At 43.4% G+C, this 19,314-nt stretch overlaps 2 protein-coding genes across 2 annotated transcripts; one reads left to right on the forward strand and one right to left on the reverse strand.

Annotated features, from left to right (window-relative positions):
* Positions 1-694: 694 nt before the first annotated feature.
* Positions 695-16,447, reverse strand: LOC135077253 (vacuolar protein sorting-associated protein 8 homolog). Its single transcript, XM_063971791.1, has 13 exons — positions 16,224-16,447; positions 12,028-12,210; positions 10,711-11,520; positions 10,302-10,633; positions 10,104-10,227; positions 9,826-9,979; positions 6,949-7,163; positions 6,108-6,248; positions 3,795-3,962; positions 3,226-3,519; positions 2,269-2,603; positions 1,472-1,682; positions 695-907 (listed from the first exon to the last, which is right to left on the reverse strand). The coding sequence occupies exons 1-13, from the start codon at positions 16,311-16,313 to the stop codon at positions 695-697; spliced, it is 3,270 nt and encodes a 1,089-aa protein (XP_063827861.1). The 5' UTR covers positions 16,314-16,447.
* A 467-nt stretch (positions 16,448-16,914) lies between these two features.
* On the forward strand, positions 16,915-17,952 carry LOC135077175 (uncharacterized protein C16orf52 homolog A). Its single transcript, XM_063971723.1, has 3 exons — positions 16,915-17,161; positions 17,245-17,457; positions 17,541-17,952. The coding sequence occupies exons 1-3, from the start codon at positions 17,059-17,061 to the stop codon at positions 17,726-17,728; spliced, it is 504 nt and encodes a 167-aa protein (XP_063827793.1). The 5' UTR covers positions 16,915-17,058; the 3' UTR covers positions 17,729-17,952.
* The last annotated feature ends 1,362 nt before the right edge of the window (positions 17,953-19,314 follow it).

Genomic DNA, 19,314 nt, shown 5'->3' on the forward strand with positions numbered 1-19,314 from the left:
ATCTTTGGGCAGGTGCGCCCCAGTACCAGCTTCTCCCTCTGGACCGCATTGAACGGAGAGCAGCTCGAATCGTTGACTGCCAGGACATTTCGGATCGGCTTGACCCCTTGGCGCTGCGTAGAGATGTATCCTCACTGTGCATATTCTATCGCATGTATCACGGGGAGTGCTCCGAAGAATTATCCGGACTTATTCCTGCCGCCACTTTTCGCCACCGATCTACCCGACAGCACTTCCACCCCCATCACTTAGATGGTTGGCAGTCCACAACAGTACGTTTCTCTAGAAACTTTCTGCCCCGTACAACCAAACTGTGGAATGGACTGTCGTCTGCGGTGTTTCCGGACGGATACGACCTGCAAGCTTTCAAGAGGAGAGCGTATCTTTACCTTAAAGGCCGGCAACGCACCTGTAACGCCCCTGGGTCTGCGGGTGTCTATGGGCGACGGTAATCACTTACCATCAGGTGATCCGTTTGCTCGTTTGCCTCCTATCACATAAAAAAAAAAAAAATCACAAGCACAAACATTACCTACCGCGCCGCAGCGTCCGGGTCGGCGCTGGCGAGGCCTCGCAGCATGGCCTCGAGCGCGGCGGCGGGGTCACTGGCCGCTTCCAAGCACAGCGCCTCGGCCGCGCCCAGCTTAGTAAAGCAACCCTCAGAGTATTGTATAATCACAAGCACAAACATTACCTACCGCGCCGCAGCGTCCGGGTCGGCGCTGGCGAGGCCTCGCAGCATGGCCTCGAGCGCGGCGGCGGGGTCACCGGCCGCTTCCAAGCACAGCGCCTCGGCCGCGCCCAGTTTAGCCGCCCGCACGATGCTGAGAGCATCCTCAGGCCGCACAACGCCCGGGTTCCGTTGGAGGAAATCGCTCACGTCGTCCGGCCGGAGAGCACACAGCGCCTAAAGTGGGACGATAGAATAGTAGGTTTAGCGATTAACTCAGTCAGTACCTGAGGTATAGGAGCGGCACGGGAGGGGTGGCATTAACATATTATGACGTGACAGAACATACATCTATAGATGACCCACGCTGAACTGTCCCACCAAACTCAATGACAGGGGGGCGCTCATCGTTCGCATCGTTCAACTATATTGTTTCCAAAAATCGGAACCAGCGATCCGGTATTGACGGTGGCGCCCCACTGTCAATGTCATGGACAGTTCAGTATTTTGGAACTATAAAGCACATTTGAAGTCTAGCTGACGTTTGGCACGTCTCAGAAATACTCTCCACGTGCCGCTCCTATACTTCAGGCACTGACTGAGTTAAGCGCTAAACCTATAACGCACAGTCAATGACGGATTTCGTATTTGTGCTCACTAGTTGGCGCCACTGGCATGTGACAGAACCTTAATCTCCAGTGGCGCCAACTGATGATCGCAAATACGTCAGCCCTGCATGTACTAATTGATGATGATATGCTGGAAAATACATGATGATATGTTATAAAAATGACAGCTTACTTTTAAATGAGCTGCGGCAGCATCGCCCTTTAACCGGGCGGTCTCCAGCAAACACTCTCCGAACTCCAGCGTTCGCTCGCAAGCAGGCTCCAGCTTGTCCGCCACGGTGTCCAGTAGACTGTCCGGCATTAATGCAGCCGCCGCGCGCGGCTTGAGGCGAATCAATGCCGCGAGGTGGCTCTCGAGGGACAGAGAATCGTCTGCTTCTAACCTATGGAAAATATACATGGCTTTATGTTGGGCCAATGAGCAGTTAACCTAGGCGCAGACCACCGACAGTTAGTTGGCTGATAGTTGGGCTCGATTCTAATTTGTATGAAGAATCGGCCAATACCAAATCGGCGTAATGTGCGCACTTCCATACATGCCACTGATTAACTGCCCGAATAAAACTATAGGCCGACAAAAAGTCGACTGTCTGCGCCTAGGCTTAGTGTCTAGGTTGGATGTTAGCTAATCTTGAAACCAAACTGAAAGTGAAATAAAAAGGAACCGATGTGCGAGAAATCGATGGATGCCTACTGCATTTGTATAACCTAAATGCTTTACAAATGTACGAGCAAATTATTTATTACTCTAAAGTTAGGTATACTATGTGACTATTCTGTTTAATCGGTTCGGAACAAACTGCATTGAATCTATATTGCATGTTGTGTCAGCCTATAATTGTTGTTGCATTGTAACTTTGTTCATAATTGTAATTTTTTTAAGTGTACATGTTGTAATGTAACAATGTTGGTAGACCTAATAAATAAATAAATAAATAAATAATCAAAGCTGCAATCCTAGCCTCTCACCTGGTTCTTAGGTACTCAAAAAACTCGTCCACATCTGTCTCAGAAGGGTTTTGGATTGTGAAGAAGTGCCTTATAGCGTCGTTGTGTCTCTCCAGTAGCGCTTCGACCCGCCAGCGGACTCTCGGTCTAGCGGCAGACGAGTCCCTTTGGGCCAGAAGGCGGTCCATTTTGGGCTTGGAGCGCATTATCAAGGCGAGCCAAGCGCGATCACTTCGCTCACTGCTCGTGGTTGCCGCGAGTTCTAAAACACTTTTCATCAGTTCTGGATCGGTGGGCAGAGCTCCTGATGAGACTTGCCCGGCGATGAATTCCAATACTTCTACTCGCGCATCTTCCTAAAAAAGTATTGTAGATTAGATTCGCTCCAGCTTTACACCAGTGCAACGGCGTTTTATAATTTTACAACAATGTATATGAGTATTAGCTCCCTTTTACATTACATCATGTAGACGGTGCATTTCGTTCGAAGTCTGAAATTATGAAATAATATTTCAATATTTAGAGCGAACATAATTCTGCAATCATTTCAATCGTTGTTATTTAATCTGTCATGTTGCTTTATGAGGTTGAGATTTTTTAAACCGAATAAGGTTTAAAACCGTATTGCATAAGTGCATGATCACGTGCAAAAATATACAGGACAGGATGTCCCAAAAAGAGCGGTCCAAACTAATGCATGACCACACGCCACGATTTGGCACGCTCTTTTGGGCCAACTTGTATGCACAATTTCATTAGAATTTAAACCTTATTCCATTGAAATAAAGTACAAGGTTACTTGTAGGTCGGGCGCGAAGGCGAGCAGCGCGCGCGCGACGCGCAGACGGTTCTGCTTGGCCAGCGGGCCCGCGTAGGGCGCCTCGCGCGCGCTCTGCTCCAGCTCAATAAGGACCACTAGTAGGCAAAATACGGCCTCAATTACATCGGAATAGGTTTAATTTTCGTATGATTGTGTACCTGGAGATCGGGCGCGAAGGCGAGCAGCGCGCGCGCGACTCGCAGACGGTTCTGCTTGGCCAGCGGGCCCGCGAAGGGCGCCTCGCGCGCGCTCTGCTCCACCTCAATAAGGACCACTAGTAGGCAAAATACGGCCTCAATTACATCGGAATAGGTTTCATTTTCGTATGGTCGTGTACCTGTAGGTCGGGCGCGAAGGCGAGCAGCGCGCGCGCGACCCGCAGGCGGTTCTGCTTTGCCAGCAGGCCCGCGAAGGGCGCCTCGCGCGCGCTTGCTCCAGCTCAATAAGGACCACTAATAGGCAAAATACGGCCTCAATGAGGGCTATCGTTTTTATACTTAACAGTTGGCACCCCTGGCGATTGACAGGACCTTACTCTACAGTGGCGCCATCTTGATGAGTGCAAATGCGATAGTCCTCCTACCACTTTAGCGCTCACAAGTTGGCGCCACTGTCTTCGCGACTAGCAAGTGACAGGACCTTACTCTACAGTGGCGCCAACTGGTGAGCGCTAAAACGATAGCCCTCATTACATCGGAATAGGTTTTATTTTCGTATGGTTGTGTACCTGGAGGTCAGGCGCGAAGGCGAGCAGCGCGCGCGCGACTCGCAGGCGGTTCTGCTTGGCCAGCGGGCCCGCGAAGGGTGCCTCGCGCGCGCTCTGCTCCAGCAGCCGCGCCGCCGCCGCCGCCTCGTGCGCCACCAGCACGCGCAGGATCGAGCGCCCGCCCGGGCCCTGCGCGTTCAACATTCAAACAAACGGTACAGAAAACAAAAAGTCTATACAGGATGTCCCAATTATCACGTCACTCCGGAGGTAAATGGGCCTAAACTCATCGAATAAGTCTAATTTTGTCCATAGAAAAGATTCGTGACTAATTTAACATACAATTTTTAATACCTACTTCTATTTAATATCACAAACTGTGATTCTCCGTAATCATCATCTTGCATAAGCGTCCATAGTTTAAAATAAATCCATCGTCATTAACATCTTCGGCCAGTAAGGTGTGCAAGACGTCGTGTCTCGCCGAGGGCTGCGCGTGGTCAGGCAGCGGGCGGCAGCGCGTCTGCCGTCTGACCACGCGCAGCAAGTTTTAGTACTTTTACATTTATCGTAAACAGTAAGTATCTGTCATCTATGTTTATAAAAGCAAAAGGTCACTGATTGACTGACTCACTCACTCATCACGAAATCTCAGAAACTGCAAGTGCCGGGAGTCTCAAATTTCTCATGAGGGTTCTTTTTAGAACGTAGGTGCTCAGGTAAAACTGGATCCACGCGTAGTCGCGTACGAAGTCGCAGGCGGCCGCTAGTCCTAAATAAGAGTCACTCACATCCTCAGCCAGCAGCGTATGCAAAGCGTAGTGCCTCGCCGAGGGCTGGGCGTGGTCAGGCAGCGGGCGGCCAGCAGCGCCGCGGCCCGCCAGCGGGAGCGCGGCAAGTGTGTTTTCAGTATTTCTACATATTACCGCAAATATAGTGATACTGCGTCATCACCTGCGTCTGATTAGGAGGGCCGATCCCAAATAAAATGGGAAAGAGCCAGGCAAAGAAGAAGAAGTGATACTGCGTCATCCTACATAAACGACATTAGTCTAATGGTGCGTCCACACCTGGGCGCACGGGCTCGCGCGGCAAACTCCACATCCTGCTCACCCTGCTCTTGAGTGAGCAGGATGTCGAGTTTGCCGCGCGAGCCCGTTCGCCCAGTGTGGACACACCATAAAACAAATACGTCACTTACGTCTTCAGCCAGCAGCGTATGCAAAGCGTCGGCGTCGTGTCTGGCCGAGGGCTGGGCGTGGTCAGGCAGCGGGCGGCCGGCAGCGCCGCGGCCCGCCAGCGCGTCGGCCGCCGCCAACACGAGCGCGGCAAGTGTTTTCAGTATTTCTACATATTATCGCAAATAGTGATACTGCGTCATCACCTGCGTCTGATTAGGAGGGCCGATCCCAAATAAAATGGGAAAGAGCCAGGCAAAGAAGAAGAAGTGATACTGCGTCATCCTACATAAACGACATTAGTCTAATGGTGCGTCCACACCTGGGCGCACGGGCTCGCGCGGCAAACTCCACATCCTGCTCACCCTGCTCTTGAGTGAGCAGGATGTCGAGTTTGCCGCGCGAGCCCGTTCGCCCAGTGTGGACACACCATAAAACAAATACGTCACTTACGTCTTCAGCCAGCAGCGTATGCAAAGCGTCGGCGTCGTGTCTGGCCGAGGGCTGGGCGTGGTCAGGCAGCAGGCGGCCGGCAGCGCCGCGGCCCGCCAGCGCGTCGGCCGCCGCCAACACGAGCGCGGCAAGTGTTTTCAGTATTTCTACATATTATTATCGCAAATAGTGATACTGCGTCATCACCTGCGTCTGATTAGGAGGGCCGATCCCAAATAAAATGGGAATGAGCCAGGCAAAGAAGAAGAAGTGATACTGCTTCATCCTACATAAACGACATTAGTCTAATGGTGCGTCCACACTGGGCGAATGGGCACGCGCGGCAAACTTGACATCCTACTCACCCTGCTCTTGAGTGAGCAGGATGTCGAGTTTGCCGCGAGAGCCCGTTAGCCCAGTGTGGACGCACCATAAAACAAATACGTCACTCACGTCCTCAGCCAGTAAAGTATGCAACGCGTCGTGCCTCGCCGAGGGCTGGGCGTGGTCAGGCAGCGGGCGGCCGACGGCGCCGCGGCCCGCCAGCGCGTCCGCCGCAGTAAAAATATTTTAGTACGTTTACATATGGTATCGCAACCGGCAATCTGCGAAATCCTATTTAAATGCCGATAGTTTAAAATATCCTTGGACATTTTACACTGCGTTTCTAGTCCCAAACTAAGCAAAGCTTGTACTATGGTAAAATAAATCCATGGTTACTCACGTCCTCAGCCAGCAGTGTATGCAACGCGTCGTGTCTCGCCGAGGGCTGGGCGTGGTCAGGCAGCGGGCGGCCGGCGGCGCCGCGGCCCGCCAGCGCGTCCGCCGCCGCCAACACGAGCGCGGCGAGTGTTTTACAGTATTTCTACATGATTACCGCCAATAGTGATACTACGTCATCACCTGCGCCTGATTAGGAGGGCCGATCCCAAATAAAATGGGAAAGAGCCAGGCAAAGAAGAAGTGATACTGCGTCATCCTACATTTACGACATTAGTCTAATGGTGCGTCCACACCTGGGCGAACGGGCTCGCGCGGCAAACTCGACATCCTACTCACCCTGCTCTTGAGTGAGCAGGATGTCGAGTTTGCCGCGAGAGCCCGTTAGCCCAGTGTGGACGCACCATAAAACAAATACGTCATTCACGTCCTCAGCCAGTAAAGTATGCAACGCGTCGTGCCTCGCCGAGGGCTGGGCGTGGTTAGGCAGCGGGCGGCCTGCGGCGCCGCGGCCCGCCAGCGCGTCCGCCGCAGTAAAAGTATTTTAGTACGTTTACATAATATCGCAACCGGCAATCTGCGACATCCTATTTAAATGTTGATAGTTTAAAATAAATCCATGGCTACTCACGTCCTTAGCCAGTAAAGTATGCAACGCGTCGTGTCTCGCTGAGGGCAGAGCGTGACCAGGCAGGAAAAGCGCAGCAAAAGTATTTTACCGGGGGGGTAGATTTTGGGTTACCGATTCGAAGATGACAGATACAGATGATCAGTATGGTACTCACATTTTTAGCCAGTAATGTATGCAAATGCCGATAGTTTAAAATAAATCCATGGTCACTCACGTCCTCAGCCAGCAGTGTATGCAACGCGTCGTGTCTCGCCGAGGGCTGGGCGTGGTCAGGCAGCGGGCGGCCGGCGGCGCCGCGGCCCGCCAGCGCGTCGGCCGCCGCCAACACGAGCGCGGCGCCCGCGCAGCCACACCCGCCCGCCCCGCCGCGCCCCGCGCACCCCTCCTCGACGTACGGCGCCAGCTCGCGCATCGCGCCGCTGCTGCCGCCTGCAGGACATAAAGGTGCAAAATCTAAATATACAAAAGGAGAAACTGACTGACTGACATATCAACGCACAGCCTAAACGGCTAAACGGCGGTGTCTTACTATTTTAGTTAAAATGGAACGCGAAAGTTTAAAACCTTATAAAGGTACAAGTATTACCATCAGGTAAGATACAGGCCAAGAGCTTCCTTGTTGTGGATAAAAAAGTTCGTAGCCGACTGCACGCAGCAGCAGCAGACGACGTGACACGTCACTTTCTATGTATTTTTATGAATACTTCCAGGCGACGTGTCGCTTACTACGAATAGTATTTCATAGAAATACATATACTCAACATCAAATAAATCGCACCTTCCGCGACGCGAACTTTAAAGATTTTCTTCTGACACAATCATGGTACCCCAACAATATTGGTGTTATTTGAAAGCCCAATAAATATCCTTAAAGAAAAACACATTCAATTTCTTAATAAATGATTAACATATACCATAAATGTGACTTGAAAGAAGACCTCACTTTGGGCTCACCTCTGGGATCAATTAGACCGATTTTTATGGTTATAAAACCAAATAATGATCTCACGTGTCCTCTTTAACAGATGGATAGCGATTAATCCCAACTTAACAGTTTTATAGCCCTAAAAGTTGGCTCAAGCGTAACTACTAGTGATGGGCCGACTATGGTCTTTGCCGACTAACCGACTAGCCGACTAATCGGTTTTCAAATCGCCGATTAGTCGGCCGACTAATCGGCAATGCCGATCATTCTAATACCTACTTGTCGAGAAAGAATAATATCTAGATTTCTCAAAGAAATAAGAATAATCTAGATTTCTTAAGAGATATACATAAAGGCACTGGGTCTCTATCAGAAGGAACTCTAGGGGTGGAATCTCCATAGGCGTGGGTTAACGGGCAAGGAGATAATATCTTGGATGGTTGACAATCACTTTTCCTACAATTTAACGTTCCACCAAACTCAACACGCTTTCAAAGATAACCTCGCAGCCGCCTGCTCACACTTGACATGACACAACTGATTGACAGTTATCTTTTTCTGCGCATCAGTCGGGTGTTACGTTTAGGAATCACAAACCTTCCGCTCTACAGATTTATACAGATAACATAATATTAAGATTGGTACTATTAATCATCAATAATAATTTGCAGCATCTGTGTCCGGCGCCGACATACATATAACTTCTTGAGAATTAAGATTTCTTTAATATGAGAAAAAATGAAAAGCAACATTACAATCACCTAACAGTAGGCCTAAGGTAGATGTCATCATTTTCGACGGTGGAGGGGTCAGGGTAGGTGACAATATGATCGCCTCCTGCTGGGCTAGGATGCGCGCCGTGATATTCTTATCGACGTCAAAATGTATGTGAAAAATTTATAAAATGGCGTGATAACCGCTTACCGCGGCACGCATCCTAGGCCCACTGATTCCTCTCCACCCTCCACGGTGATGGTCAGCAAGCTGAGGGCGTAGGGGTACCCCCGCCTGCATAGCGCGGACTACCACCACCATCGGATAGGCAGGGCCCGCCATACAGGTCCGGATTCCCATAGTTCTTCACACTAAGGCGATCGTCAGATCTCAGGAGTTATTTATGTGGGTATTCCTCATCCTTCCGATGAGAGGAGCCCCACATAATCTACCACTTCCCCGCAGGGTAGCTATGCAATTCCATGCATTTTTTTCCCGAAAAAAAGTCAAAAATTTTATATCGACAAATTGCATAAACTATACACATTGTGATGATTTCCTGGTATTTTTAATTAATCTTAACTTTGTTTAATTTTTTTTTCTGATTGCCAAAATTTTAAATCAGGTGAAACCACTTTTTGCTGATTTTTGCAGTCAAAAGTGGTTTAGATAAACGCCCTTGGTCTATCTCATAATCATCTTGGTGATTATGAGTTTTATTTCATTCACCTAATTAATTTTGTAATGCGCCGATTATAATCGGCATATTTTGCCGAATAGTCGTCACTAGTCGGCCGACTACAAATGATGCCGAATAGTCGGCTTTCCCGACTAGTCGGCGACTAGTCGGCCCATCTCTAGTAACTACCTATTTTTTGAAGAAGTGACTCTGGATCCTTCTAAAGACACATTTTTGGAGTAAAAACCTTTCCTATAATGAGATCAAGTTTAGAACTAGGCTTTTAAATAGTGCCAATATTGGTGGGAAGTGGGGATGCATACGTTTAAAAGTGCTTGTCGCGGGAGGTGCGATTTATTTGACGACGAGTGTAGAAACCAGTAGTGTCGCGACAAGTCGTCCGCTGCTGTCTCATGTCGTCTGCTACCAACTTGTACCTTAACTGCTGCTTATCATTAGGTCGCCACTGCTAAAGCACGATCCACTCTGATTCTTTTCGTCATCATCAGGTCGAGTGGACTGTGGAAGTGGTAGTCAGAATCACAAGGAATGAGTGGACGTTATATTTCTATGAGGCTTATACTACAGCCTCAGCTTATTAATTTAAGGCTATTGATCTAGATGTTCTAGTTAGATAGATATGTTTTTATAAATGCTAAATAAAGTTTTTCTTATTGATTGATTCATGTGCCGTAATCCGAAAAAATCAAGACATCTGTAATAATTAAATTGTTACCGAACTTTGTACACGATTCATACACAAAATGACAAACCTAGTGCCGCGGCGATAGCTCCTACGCCTCGCCATAGTTTCTTCTCCCTCGTGAAGACACTGGCGCGATGCGGGTCGAGCGAAGTCAGCGGCAGCGAAGCGACCACTCTCTCGACCAGCATCGGCTCAAACTCAGCCAAACGCTCGATCAATGCCTAAACAAGTCGTTTACAAATAGTATACAACTGACAGTATGACACAGGTACTGAATTTTTAGTGCACATTAGAGCAAGTCATAATAAACAATACACTATCATGGATGTTTCATTTTATAAATACCTGAGTGGAATCAGGAGATGGTGGATTCTCTGATAATTCACCTCGTACAGCGGCATCTCCAAGTGCTTCTACAAATGCATTTTCTCTTGAGCATTGCTCCCATAAGGTGGACCATAACTCTTCACTAAAAAGAATATAATCCTTTAATTGCTGATCCAAACAAAAAGTACTTTTTAACTTCTATAAAATAATACCTACTGTAAATTGTATTTCAAACACAGTTTGATAGTCTGTTCAGCAACACTTCTATTCTTCATCAAGGATGGCCTTTCAGATAAGAATAATATGAATTCATTAGCGAGCGATTTCGCTTCTGGTCCTTGGGACGAGCAGAGCAAACGCAATGCTTGCAGGTGATGGCCTGAGAAGATGAACGCTTTCGCTCGGGCGAGAAGGTCCCTGGGCTTGACGCGGACTATGCCGCGTCTGCCCAATAAGGATAGCGCGCCTTCCACGACGCAGGCGCCGCCGAGGGCACTCACGCCGGCGGTACTCATGGCGCGAGACACTCTGCCGTCTGTCCAAAGGCCCTGAAATAATATTTGCATGTTAATTTAAGTCATTCTCTGTGTTAATAAATTATTTACTTAGAGATTCATTCACGTACCTTGAAGAAAGCCGATGCGTAAACAGGCTCAATATGTGACAAATCTAATGGTTTGTCATAATCATCCCCCCACAATCTAAGATTCTCGTCAGTGTCGAAAATGGCCAAATTGCCGCCAAGCCACCCGAGCCAAAGCGGCGCAGTCTTCAATTCCACGCGTTGTAATGGTCGAAGTGATATGGAAGATCCAGTGATTGAGACCGTTAACCATTGTAATGTTTTGGAGCGCCCACATACTAGAACTCTGTCGTCGGTGTCGCTCCATTCCAAGACTGGTAATGTGTCGGGAGGGCCTCCGAGTCGCACTCCCGCAGCGCGGCCGCCGGCCACAATGATGACACGTGACAGCGTCGCCAAGGCCAAGATGCGGGCGTCTCGAGCCGTCATGGCCACTACTTCACCTCTTGCGCCTGAGAAAAGACAAGAGGTGCGTGCAGAACGAACACCTAGTGGCCTGGAGAATTTTATGAGCCACACCGATCCACCAGTGTCTAACGCCAGTCCCGATGTGCCGGCCCACGTGACGCGTAGTGTTCCCCATGTTTCACCTCCAAGTGTCACACGCCTTAGCAGTATACCTCGAATACTTTCATATTGGCATATGAGCCCTCTTGCATATCCAGCTAACAATCGAGTGCTATCTTTATTGTAGCATAAACAGGACACAGCTCCTTTATCCGAGTTAGAGTTGCAGACCCATCGTAAGGTTTGGTCAAAAAAAGATAGAAGGTGACCATGTGCTGTCCCAACAGTTAACTTCCCCGATGTTCCTACACTCAGTGCAGTTGCTGCTCCTGCAGAAGATCGTTCCTGGAATTTTAAGGAAGTGGTTTCCATTTTATTATACTTGTAAGCCAGCCAGAATGTTTATTTATTTCTTTTTTAGGTACACCAAAAAAGTCACATACAGTTCATAAATTTTAACATGGTTAACACCATGATGCGTATATGACATCTATAAATGCTAATTACTGCTTTAAGGGTGGTAATTATAGGATTAAGGTATCTGATGTTGGCTTACATTACAGATAAATAAACCATAACTACAATTTGAAATCAAATAAAAAAAATTCTGGTAAAAAGATATTATAAACATAACAGCTGCTGTGGTCATTGTGGTTGGACCCATGTTTAATAATTATCAGATATGTTTTAAAACTAAATCATTGGGGGAGGTGTATGTTCAGCAGTGGATGCCCTACATCTGAAATGATGATGATGGGTGTTTTAAAACTTATACCAGAAGAGAATCACACAAGTTTCAGTATTCTATTTGAATCATTCATGTTAATCCATATCATTACCACAACAACTCACCTGTGCTTGTGTTATTTGTTGTGACACTGCTTGCATGAAGTCTGCTTGGAGGGCTGAACAAGCTGACGGCTCTTCGGGAGTTTTAAAAGCATCAGCAATTTTGCCATCTTCTTCTTCTGCAGATAGAACTTCAGCAAGGGTGGGAGCCTCACTGGCTGGTAACGCATATTCAACCTCATCTAACTGTAACAAATCACAGACATTTACAAGTTGTAGGAGAAGTTATTGTCAGGTAAAATATTAATCCTTAAAATAATGTGTGTGACTGTTATACAATGTTATGACTATTATGTTACATGCTTAAAAACAACCTTAATAAGGTATCTGTGGCCTAACAGCCTTAATAAAGACATTAAGCAAAAATCTTGTGAACTGACTAAATAAATTTCCTACACAGATAGTTATTGGAAAATGATCTAATAAATTGATGTAATATAATTATTCTAAAAGTTACCACTTAAAAGTGTACATCGTAACATACTGAAGTTTTATTCGGTTAGGGTATAGCAAAGGGGGTCCGAGACATAGCCGAATTTTCGAGCGTAATTTGTATGGCGCCGACACTTAGAAAAATTTCGACGGCTTTAGTATGGAGTTTAGACTTAGCCGAATTTTTGATCGTGTTTTGTATGGAGCTGGGACTTGTAATATTTTTCGCTTTCACTTAGTGTAGCAAGGGGGGTCTGAGAACATAGCCGAATTTTCAAAGGCATTTTGTATGGAGCCGAGACTTGTAAAATTTTCGCAAAGGATGATGGGCACAAATGTATGGAAAGTGGTACCCACTCCAATAGCCATAACCAATATATATTTTAAAAGGCCTTTAGATGTAGGAAAATGTCTGCTATGGGGCCAGTTCTAATTCACGTTTTGAAAGTAGTAATTCCACTAAGTATTATATAAATGAAAGTATAACACAATCATCCATGTATACGAGTATGCACTATGACTAACAATCTATTAATATAACCAAAAGAAACATTGAAAAGAAAAGGATTATACCTACGATGAACTACCCAAGCTATTAGCCCTTTATTCGCTTTCATCATCATTATCATGATCATTTTAGCCATAGGACGTCCATTTATTTTGAACATAGGCCTCCCCCAATGATTTCCACAATGGCCGGTTGGTGGCGGCCTGCATCCAACGCCTTCCCGCTACCTTTATGAGGTCGTCGGTCCATCTTGTGGGTGGACTTATTGGGTCTTGTGGGTTTATTCGCTTTAGCAACCCATAATAAAACCCTTAAGAAATAATAAAACTTTAACCCCTTTATTAATAAAAGTTACACCCTAGTTGAACTCTGGCTTAAATTGTCATTTGGTATGGAAATGTCATTTTAATCCAAGGTTCTTTCCGTCCGTCGTTCCTAGGTGTCACTTTTTATTAATAAGGGGGTAGTAGTTCTTCAAATAAAAATATTTTTTTTACAATTATCCCTACCAATAATTATAGAGTTAAGGAAGGATGCTGGAGCAGTAAACACTTCATGCCTCGCATAACTACCATACGATGAACACGTATGATACTTCGGTTACACAAAAAGTATGTTTATCTACGAACATAAAAAGATCTGAGGCTGGTGGCCATAGTAAATGTTGTTCGTCTTGGTAAGATCTTTCAAATGACACTACAAACATAACTATTGGAGCCGGGTACCAATCTGCAAAAAAGTATGTTTATCTTCGAACACAACCAGATCTGAGGCTGGTGGTCATAGTAAAAGTTGTTTATCTTGGTAAGACCTTTCAAACGATACTAGACACATATCTATTGGAGCCGGGTACCATTTTGCCCATTGTCCTTTATGTCCGACTCACACTTGACCGTTTTTTGAGGTCGGAATATTATAGGCCTAGGTGCCGGACGGGGCTCTTAAGGGGGTTCAAAATTCCATTATTTTTTCGATCCGACGCACCGTTACTGAGATATTTGCAGTTTTCTAGTCTATTAATCTATGTATGAAAGACCATTATCCAATTGCGTTTACCCCGACTCGCCGTGGTCCTTTGGCCGTGGTACTTGTCTTCTGCCCGATACTAGAGTGTAATTCCTTAGCCGGAGGCGCGGAGGGTGAGCAGCCTCCGCCCACTGTAACAAGGCGTAGTCACCCGTGCGAGCTGGAGCGGCTGAGGCTGGTCGCCGGAGGCGACCAGCAAGCCGAAGCTGCGGAGGCGAGCGTGGGTGATTACGCCTTGTTACGTAAGGGCGAAGAGGCTGCTCATCCCGCAGCGCCGGAGACGAGGAAATCCGAATTAAGCCATCGCATTACGACGCGCAGCGTAAACAATTTGCGAAAATTTTTACAAGTCTCGGCTCCATACAAAATGCCTTCGAAAATTCGGCTATAAAATTCATAAAAAATTAAATTAAAAATAAAATTCATAAAATTCATTTATTTTTGCAAATAGGCTTTAAAAAAGCGCTTTTACACGTCCCAATATTAACCCTACCACTGCTTCCGGACAATAAATGGGCCAGTGCTGAGAAGAAGCAGCGCAAGAAACTCAGTCACTATTGTCAGCCTCCTTTTCAAGGTTTTACAGTCTTTAAAATATACAAATTATAGTCATAAGTATTAATGCGAGCTAGGTAGTTAAACATTCCAAACATTTTTATCCTTTATATAATCATCAACTTTATAGTAGCCCTTTTTCATTAAGGTGCTTTTGATATGTGCTTTAAATTTATGAATGGGCAATTCTACAACAGTTTGTGGTAATTTATTGAAAAGTTTAATACATTTCCCCATAAATGAATTACCAATCTTGTGCAGTCTGAAATTTGGAACGGCAAGTTTATTTTTGTTTCTTGTATTGAACTTGTGTAAATCACTCTTTCTAGTAAATTGCTCTATATTTTTGCGAACATATAAAAGGTTTTCATAAATGAACTGTGAAGCTACTGTCAGTATATTAATCTCCTTAAAGAATTCTCTCAAGGAAAATCGGGGTCCAAGGTTATAAATGGCCCGCACTGCTCTCTTCTGCAGAACGAACACAGTTTCAATGTCCGCAGCTGAGCCCCACAACAATATGCCGTATGACATTATACTATGAAAATAGCTAAAATAAACTAGCCTTGCCGTTTCAATGTCAGTTAATTGCCTTATCTTTCTCACTGCAAAAGCAGCTGAACTGAGCCTTGCTGACAAGGTTTCAATATGAGGACCCCACTGAAGTTTAGAGTCTAAAGTGATTCCCAAGAATGTTGTGGAACTTATGCTATTTAATGGTTCATTCTTCACCATCAATTGTGTGGGAACCTGCCTCACATTAGGTAAGGTAAATTTAATGCACTTAGTTTTGTTTGCATTTAACAATAAGTTGTTAACAGTAAAAATGCAAAACCTGTGAGAGTGTGTCATTTATATCATCAAGGTTTACTTTACCTCTATCAACTTTGAAAATGAGAGATGTGTCATCAGCAAATAACACAATATCACATAGATCTTTTACAAAGTAGGGAAGGTCATTAATATAAATAAGAAATAGCAAAGGTCCCAATATCGATCCCTGCGGCACACCCATGGTAAGAGGTGCTCCAGAAGACTCAGTTCCATTAATACAAACTTTTTGCTTTCTGCCTGTGAGATACGAGTTCAACAGATCAAGTGCCTCATCCGAAACACCATAATGTCGCAATTTTTTTAGTAAGGTTTGGTGGTCTACACAATCAAACGCTTTTGAAAGGTCACAAAAAATACCAACAGCGTCTTTTTTACTCTCCCAAGCATCAAAGACGTGTTTCAGTAGTGCTACTCCAGCGTCAGTAGTACTTCTACCTTTGGTAAAACCAAATTGTTTATTGTGAAGTAATTTGTTGAAAATAAAATGAGAAGATATGTTCTCAGACCCCCCTTGCTACACTAAGTGAAAAGCGAAAAATATTACAAGTCCCAGCTCCATACAAATTACGCTCGAAAATTCGGCTGTCTAAACTCCATACTAAAGTCGTCAAAATTTTTCTAAGTGTCAGAAAACCTAATTTTTTTTTAAAAATCAGTCTATCTTTTTTTGATCACTATGTTATTTGCTATTTTCGAAAAAAAATAATTAAGTGTTATTTTAATGGACCCCCTTTGGTACTCCCGGACCTTTTATTCTATTTAGTTAACCATTGGGGGCGGATCAGTCATAGTTTTTACTTGCTACATACACTTGAGTTCTGTAAGTTACTATGATAATACTTACTTCTTCGATATCCAGATATTGAAGACTCTCAACTGATTCTAAATCGGAATCTAATAAAGATTGTATAGAGGGTGTTTTTAACAAATCCATAATGACACTATCAAAGGAATAATGTAATTTATCAACAGTTTCCTGCCTATTTGTACTAATTGTTCATAAAACTAGTAAAATATTTAAGAATATAATTTATTGAACTAACACTGAAAAGTAACATACACAGTTAAACTTATTTTATTAAATAAAAACTCAATTTTGTCCGAATTCCGATGATCAGTCAGTTCATTATTATTTTGCCGATCGTTTTATTATGTCAAATATGTCAAACTTGTTAGTAATATCATTAACACTATCGTATCAAATCGTACTATGATCGTATCACAGTTCATATTGTATCACATATTGATATTAACAAAGATAATGTAAAAAGGTAAAGACAATAGTGTATATACGCGGGCCACAGCTACCCATTTCCGTTTTTTTTCTCGCTCTCACCAAATGGTGATTCTTTGCGATAGAACGAGACGACATGACCGGAAATGTGGCCGATAGTACTAGTTGTAACATCATTTTGCGCGCAGTATAGTCGTTGACCTTGGCCTGATAATCGATTAAAAAATAAAAGTTGCTTGACACACATGACATTAATGACATTTGGTAAATGACGGAAATACGGAATATTGACGGACAGATCCTTGGCTTCTGCGATTTCCTTCTATTGTTAACAAGGCTTTTGGGATTTGTGATACGATTATCTGGAAGAATCGTTACCAATAATAATGTTGAATATTCTTTAACCTTCCCTCTGACCAAATTTTTGATTTGTAACACCCTAAAAATGGACAAACTCACTGTAATATCTGGAACCCTATTTATGGCAGCCGATGTTTTTGCTATTGTAAGCCTAGCTATGCCCGACTGGATAATCACCGATGTTGGAGGTATTTATACTAGCCGAGATTGTGATATTTTTGTTCTTTGTAACTTTCCCATCTTAATGACTAATGATTGTTTGTTTTTTTAGGTGATACCCGTCTTGGTTTAATGTGGTCATGCATAACACTGTACAACAGACCACAAGTTTGTTTCACTCCAGATCTACAACCAGAGTGGTTACTTGCTTTGATCTGTATATTTATTGGCTGTATATGTATAACTACAACTGTTATATTGCTGGCTTCAAGTCATTTTGATCGTAATGTGATTCCTTATGCAAGATGGGTGGGATTTGCAGCAAGTATGAAATCATTTTGTAACATAGGTAATTCCTTTATTTCAATAATTTTACATGAGTCTAATTGATTGGTACATTCTTTTCAGTGGTGGTGTTTTGTTTGGCAGCTGTAATATTTCCAATGGGCTTTCATGTTGATGAAATTGGTGGCCAACCATACCAGCTTCCTAACAGTCATCAAGTTGGGATATCATATATATTATTTGTTCTTTCTTTGTGGATAACTGTGATATCAGAGTTATTTGCTGGTAAAGTTTGTTTACCACATTTTTAAGCTAAGTTGTCATTAAAATGTGTTTATTGTGATATAGGATGTTCTAAAAATAATGGATAACCTTGTACCATCAATAAGCCTCAGTATGGTCTCTCAATTATAAAATTTTGACCTGTTAATACTATAAGGTTTTCAAGATTTTTAAATTTTTAGAAAATTGCCACCTGCTATTGCAATTTAAGACAATGAATTACATTTTTCTTTTTTTCTACTTCTTTTTATAATACTTTACCTAGTTTGTTGAATTGCATGAGAAAAACTAATTTCAGGTGGCAATTTTCTAAAAAATCTTGAAAACTGATATTTCTACTAAGGTCAAAATTTTATATTAGAGATCATGAGGCCTATGAATGGTTGCATGGTTATCCATTGTATTTGGGACATCTTGTATATTACGTAATGGGTAATTAATGACTGCTAGATATGGTAATAGAAGAAAACAAATAATACAAACAGTCTAGGCTTTACTATCAAATGCTAATAAAGCCTATAATTTTAGTACTGGTCCAGCAGTGAGCAAACCTTGTTAAAATAAATTACCTACTGTGACCTAATAAGACTAAAGGATCTGAAAATGATAAGTACCTATATTATGTTTAATTAATTTAATGCAAAAGTAACATTTAGAAAAAAATTACAATTACTTTAAATGTACATTGCGTCTTGAATCTCGGTGTTTGGTCTGTTATTAATATGAGTGTGTGTGACAAAGGACTGAATGGTGTTAACTTAAGGTCAGCAATGCCATAATGTCATGTGATAGCCTATAAGTGTACCTACTATACATTTTAAATGGATCATTTAATTTTAAGCAAAAACCCCCTTTACTTTGATTTAATGTTAGAATTATATTGTTTATTAAGTATTATTAAAAATATATGGGTCATTCCACAAAAATATGTCAACTCTTAGTCCGCGCCACATTTCACATGAAATATTTGTTAATATTTTATTCCAAAATTGTTAAATAACAGCTCGCAATGTGTTTTATTCATCACCCATTTATATTTTTTAAAACTATCTTTAAAACATCTTATTTTCCTTTTAAATAACCCATAACGTCATTCCCTAGGCATGTCCGTACTCCAAAAGTTTGTGTTTTGGAACCTATATTTATAGAAACATCAACTTGATCCTTTGTTTTAATTAACGAATAATCTATTTAAACGTATATTACACCAAATAAACTATAATTTACACTAATAAAGTATTCAAAAGCATCTTAAAAAAGTTTAGGACAAAATGACGTCGAAAATATACAGATTTTCATGGAATGACCCATATATATTATTTGAAATAACTGAAAAAGATGTAATTATGTACCTTCATTATGTTAAGAAAAAAATAAATACTTATCCATGTTACAAATAATCTATCATTTACCTACCTAATTTCAGTTAATTTATCTTTCAATGAAATGGGTGGTACAACAACTGCACCACCCTTCACGCGAGTAGCATTGTCAGACTCAGTCACACCACTTTTTCTAAAAATTGGGACAAGAAAGCGCGATTCGGATAAAAAAAAAAACGAGAAGTTGGAAATATGTTCGTACACCGTGACTTTTGATAGCTTTCGTTGTTTTT

This window comes from Ostrinia nubilalis, chromosome 13 (assembly GCF_963855985.1).
Source record: "Ostrinia nubilalis chromosome 13, ilOstNubi1.1, whole genome shotgun sequence".
Lineage (NCBI taxonomy): Eukaryota > Metazoa > Arthropoda > Insecta > Lepidoptera > Crambidae > Ostrinia > Ostrinia nubilalis.

Bases quoted from the DNA above. Each gene is read 5' to 3' on its own strand.
- LOC135077253 (XM_063971791.1), bottom strand. From the start codon at position 16,313: ATGGATTTGTTAAAAACACCCTCTATACAATCTTTATTAGATTCCGAT. The intron at 11,521-12,027 runs GTGAGTTGTTGT...TTAAAATTCCAG, and splicing joins AACAAATAACACAAGCACAG to GAACGATCTTCTGCAGGAGC. The intron at 9,980-10,103 runs GTATTTATAAAA...CGACTTGTTTAG, and splicing joins CATCTCCTGATTCCACTCAG to GCATTGATCGAGCGTTTGGC.
- LOC135077175 (XM_063971723.1), top strand. From the start codon at position 17,059: ATGGACAAACTCACTGTAATATCTGGAACCCTATTTATGGCAGCCGAT. The intron at 17,162-17,244 runs GTATTTATACTA...TTGTTTTTTTAG, and splicing joins GATAATCACCGATGTTGGAG to GTGATACCCGTCTTGGTTTA. The intron at 17,458-17,540 runs GTATGAAATCAT...CATTCTTTTCAG, and splicing joins ATGGGTGGGATTTGCAGCAA to TGGTGGTGTTTTGTTTGGCA.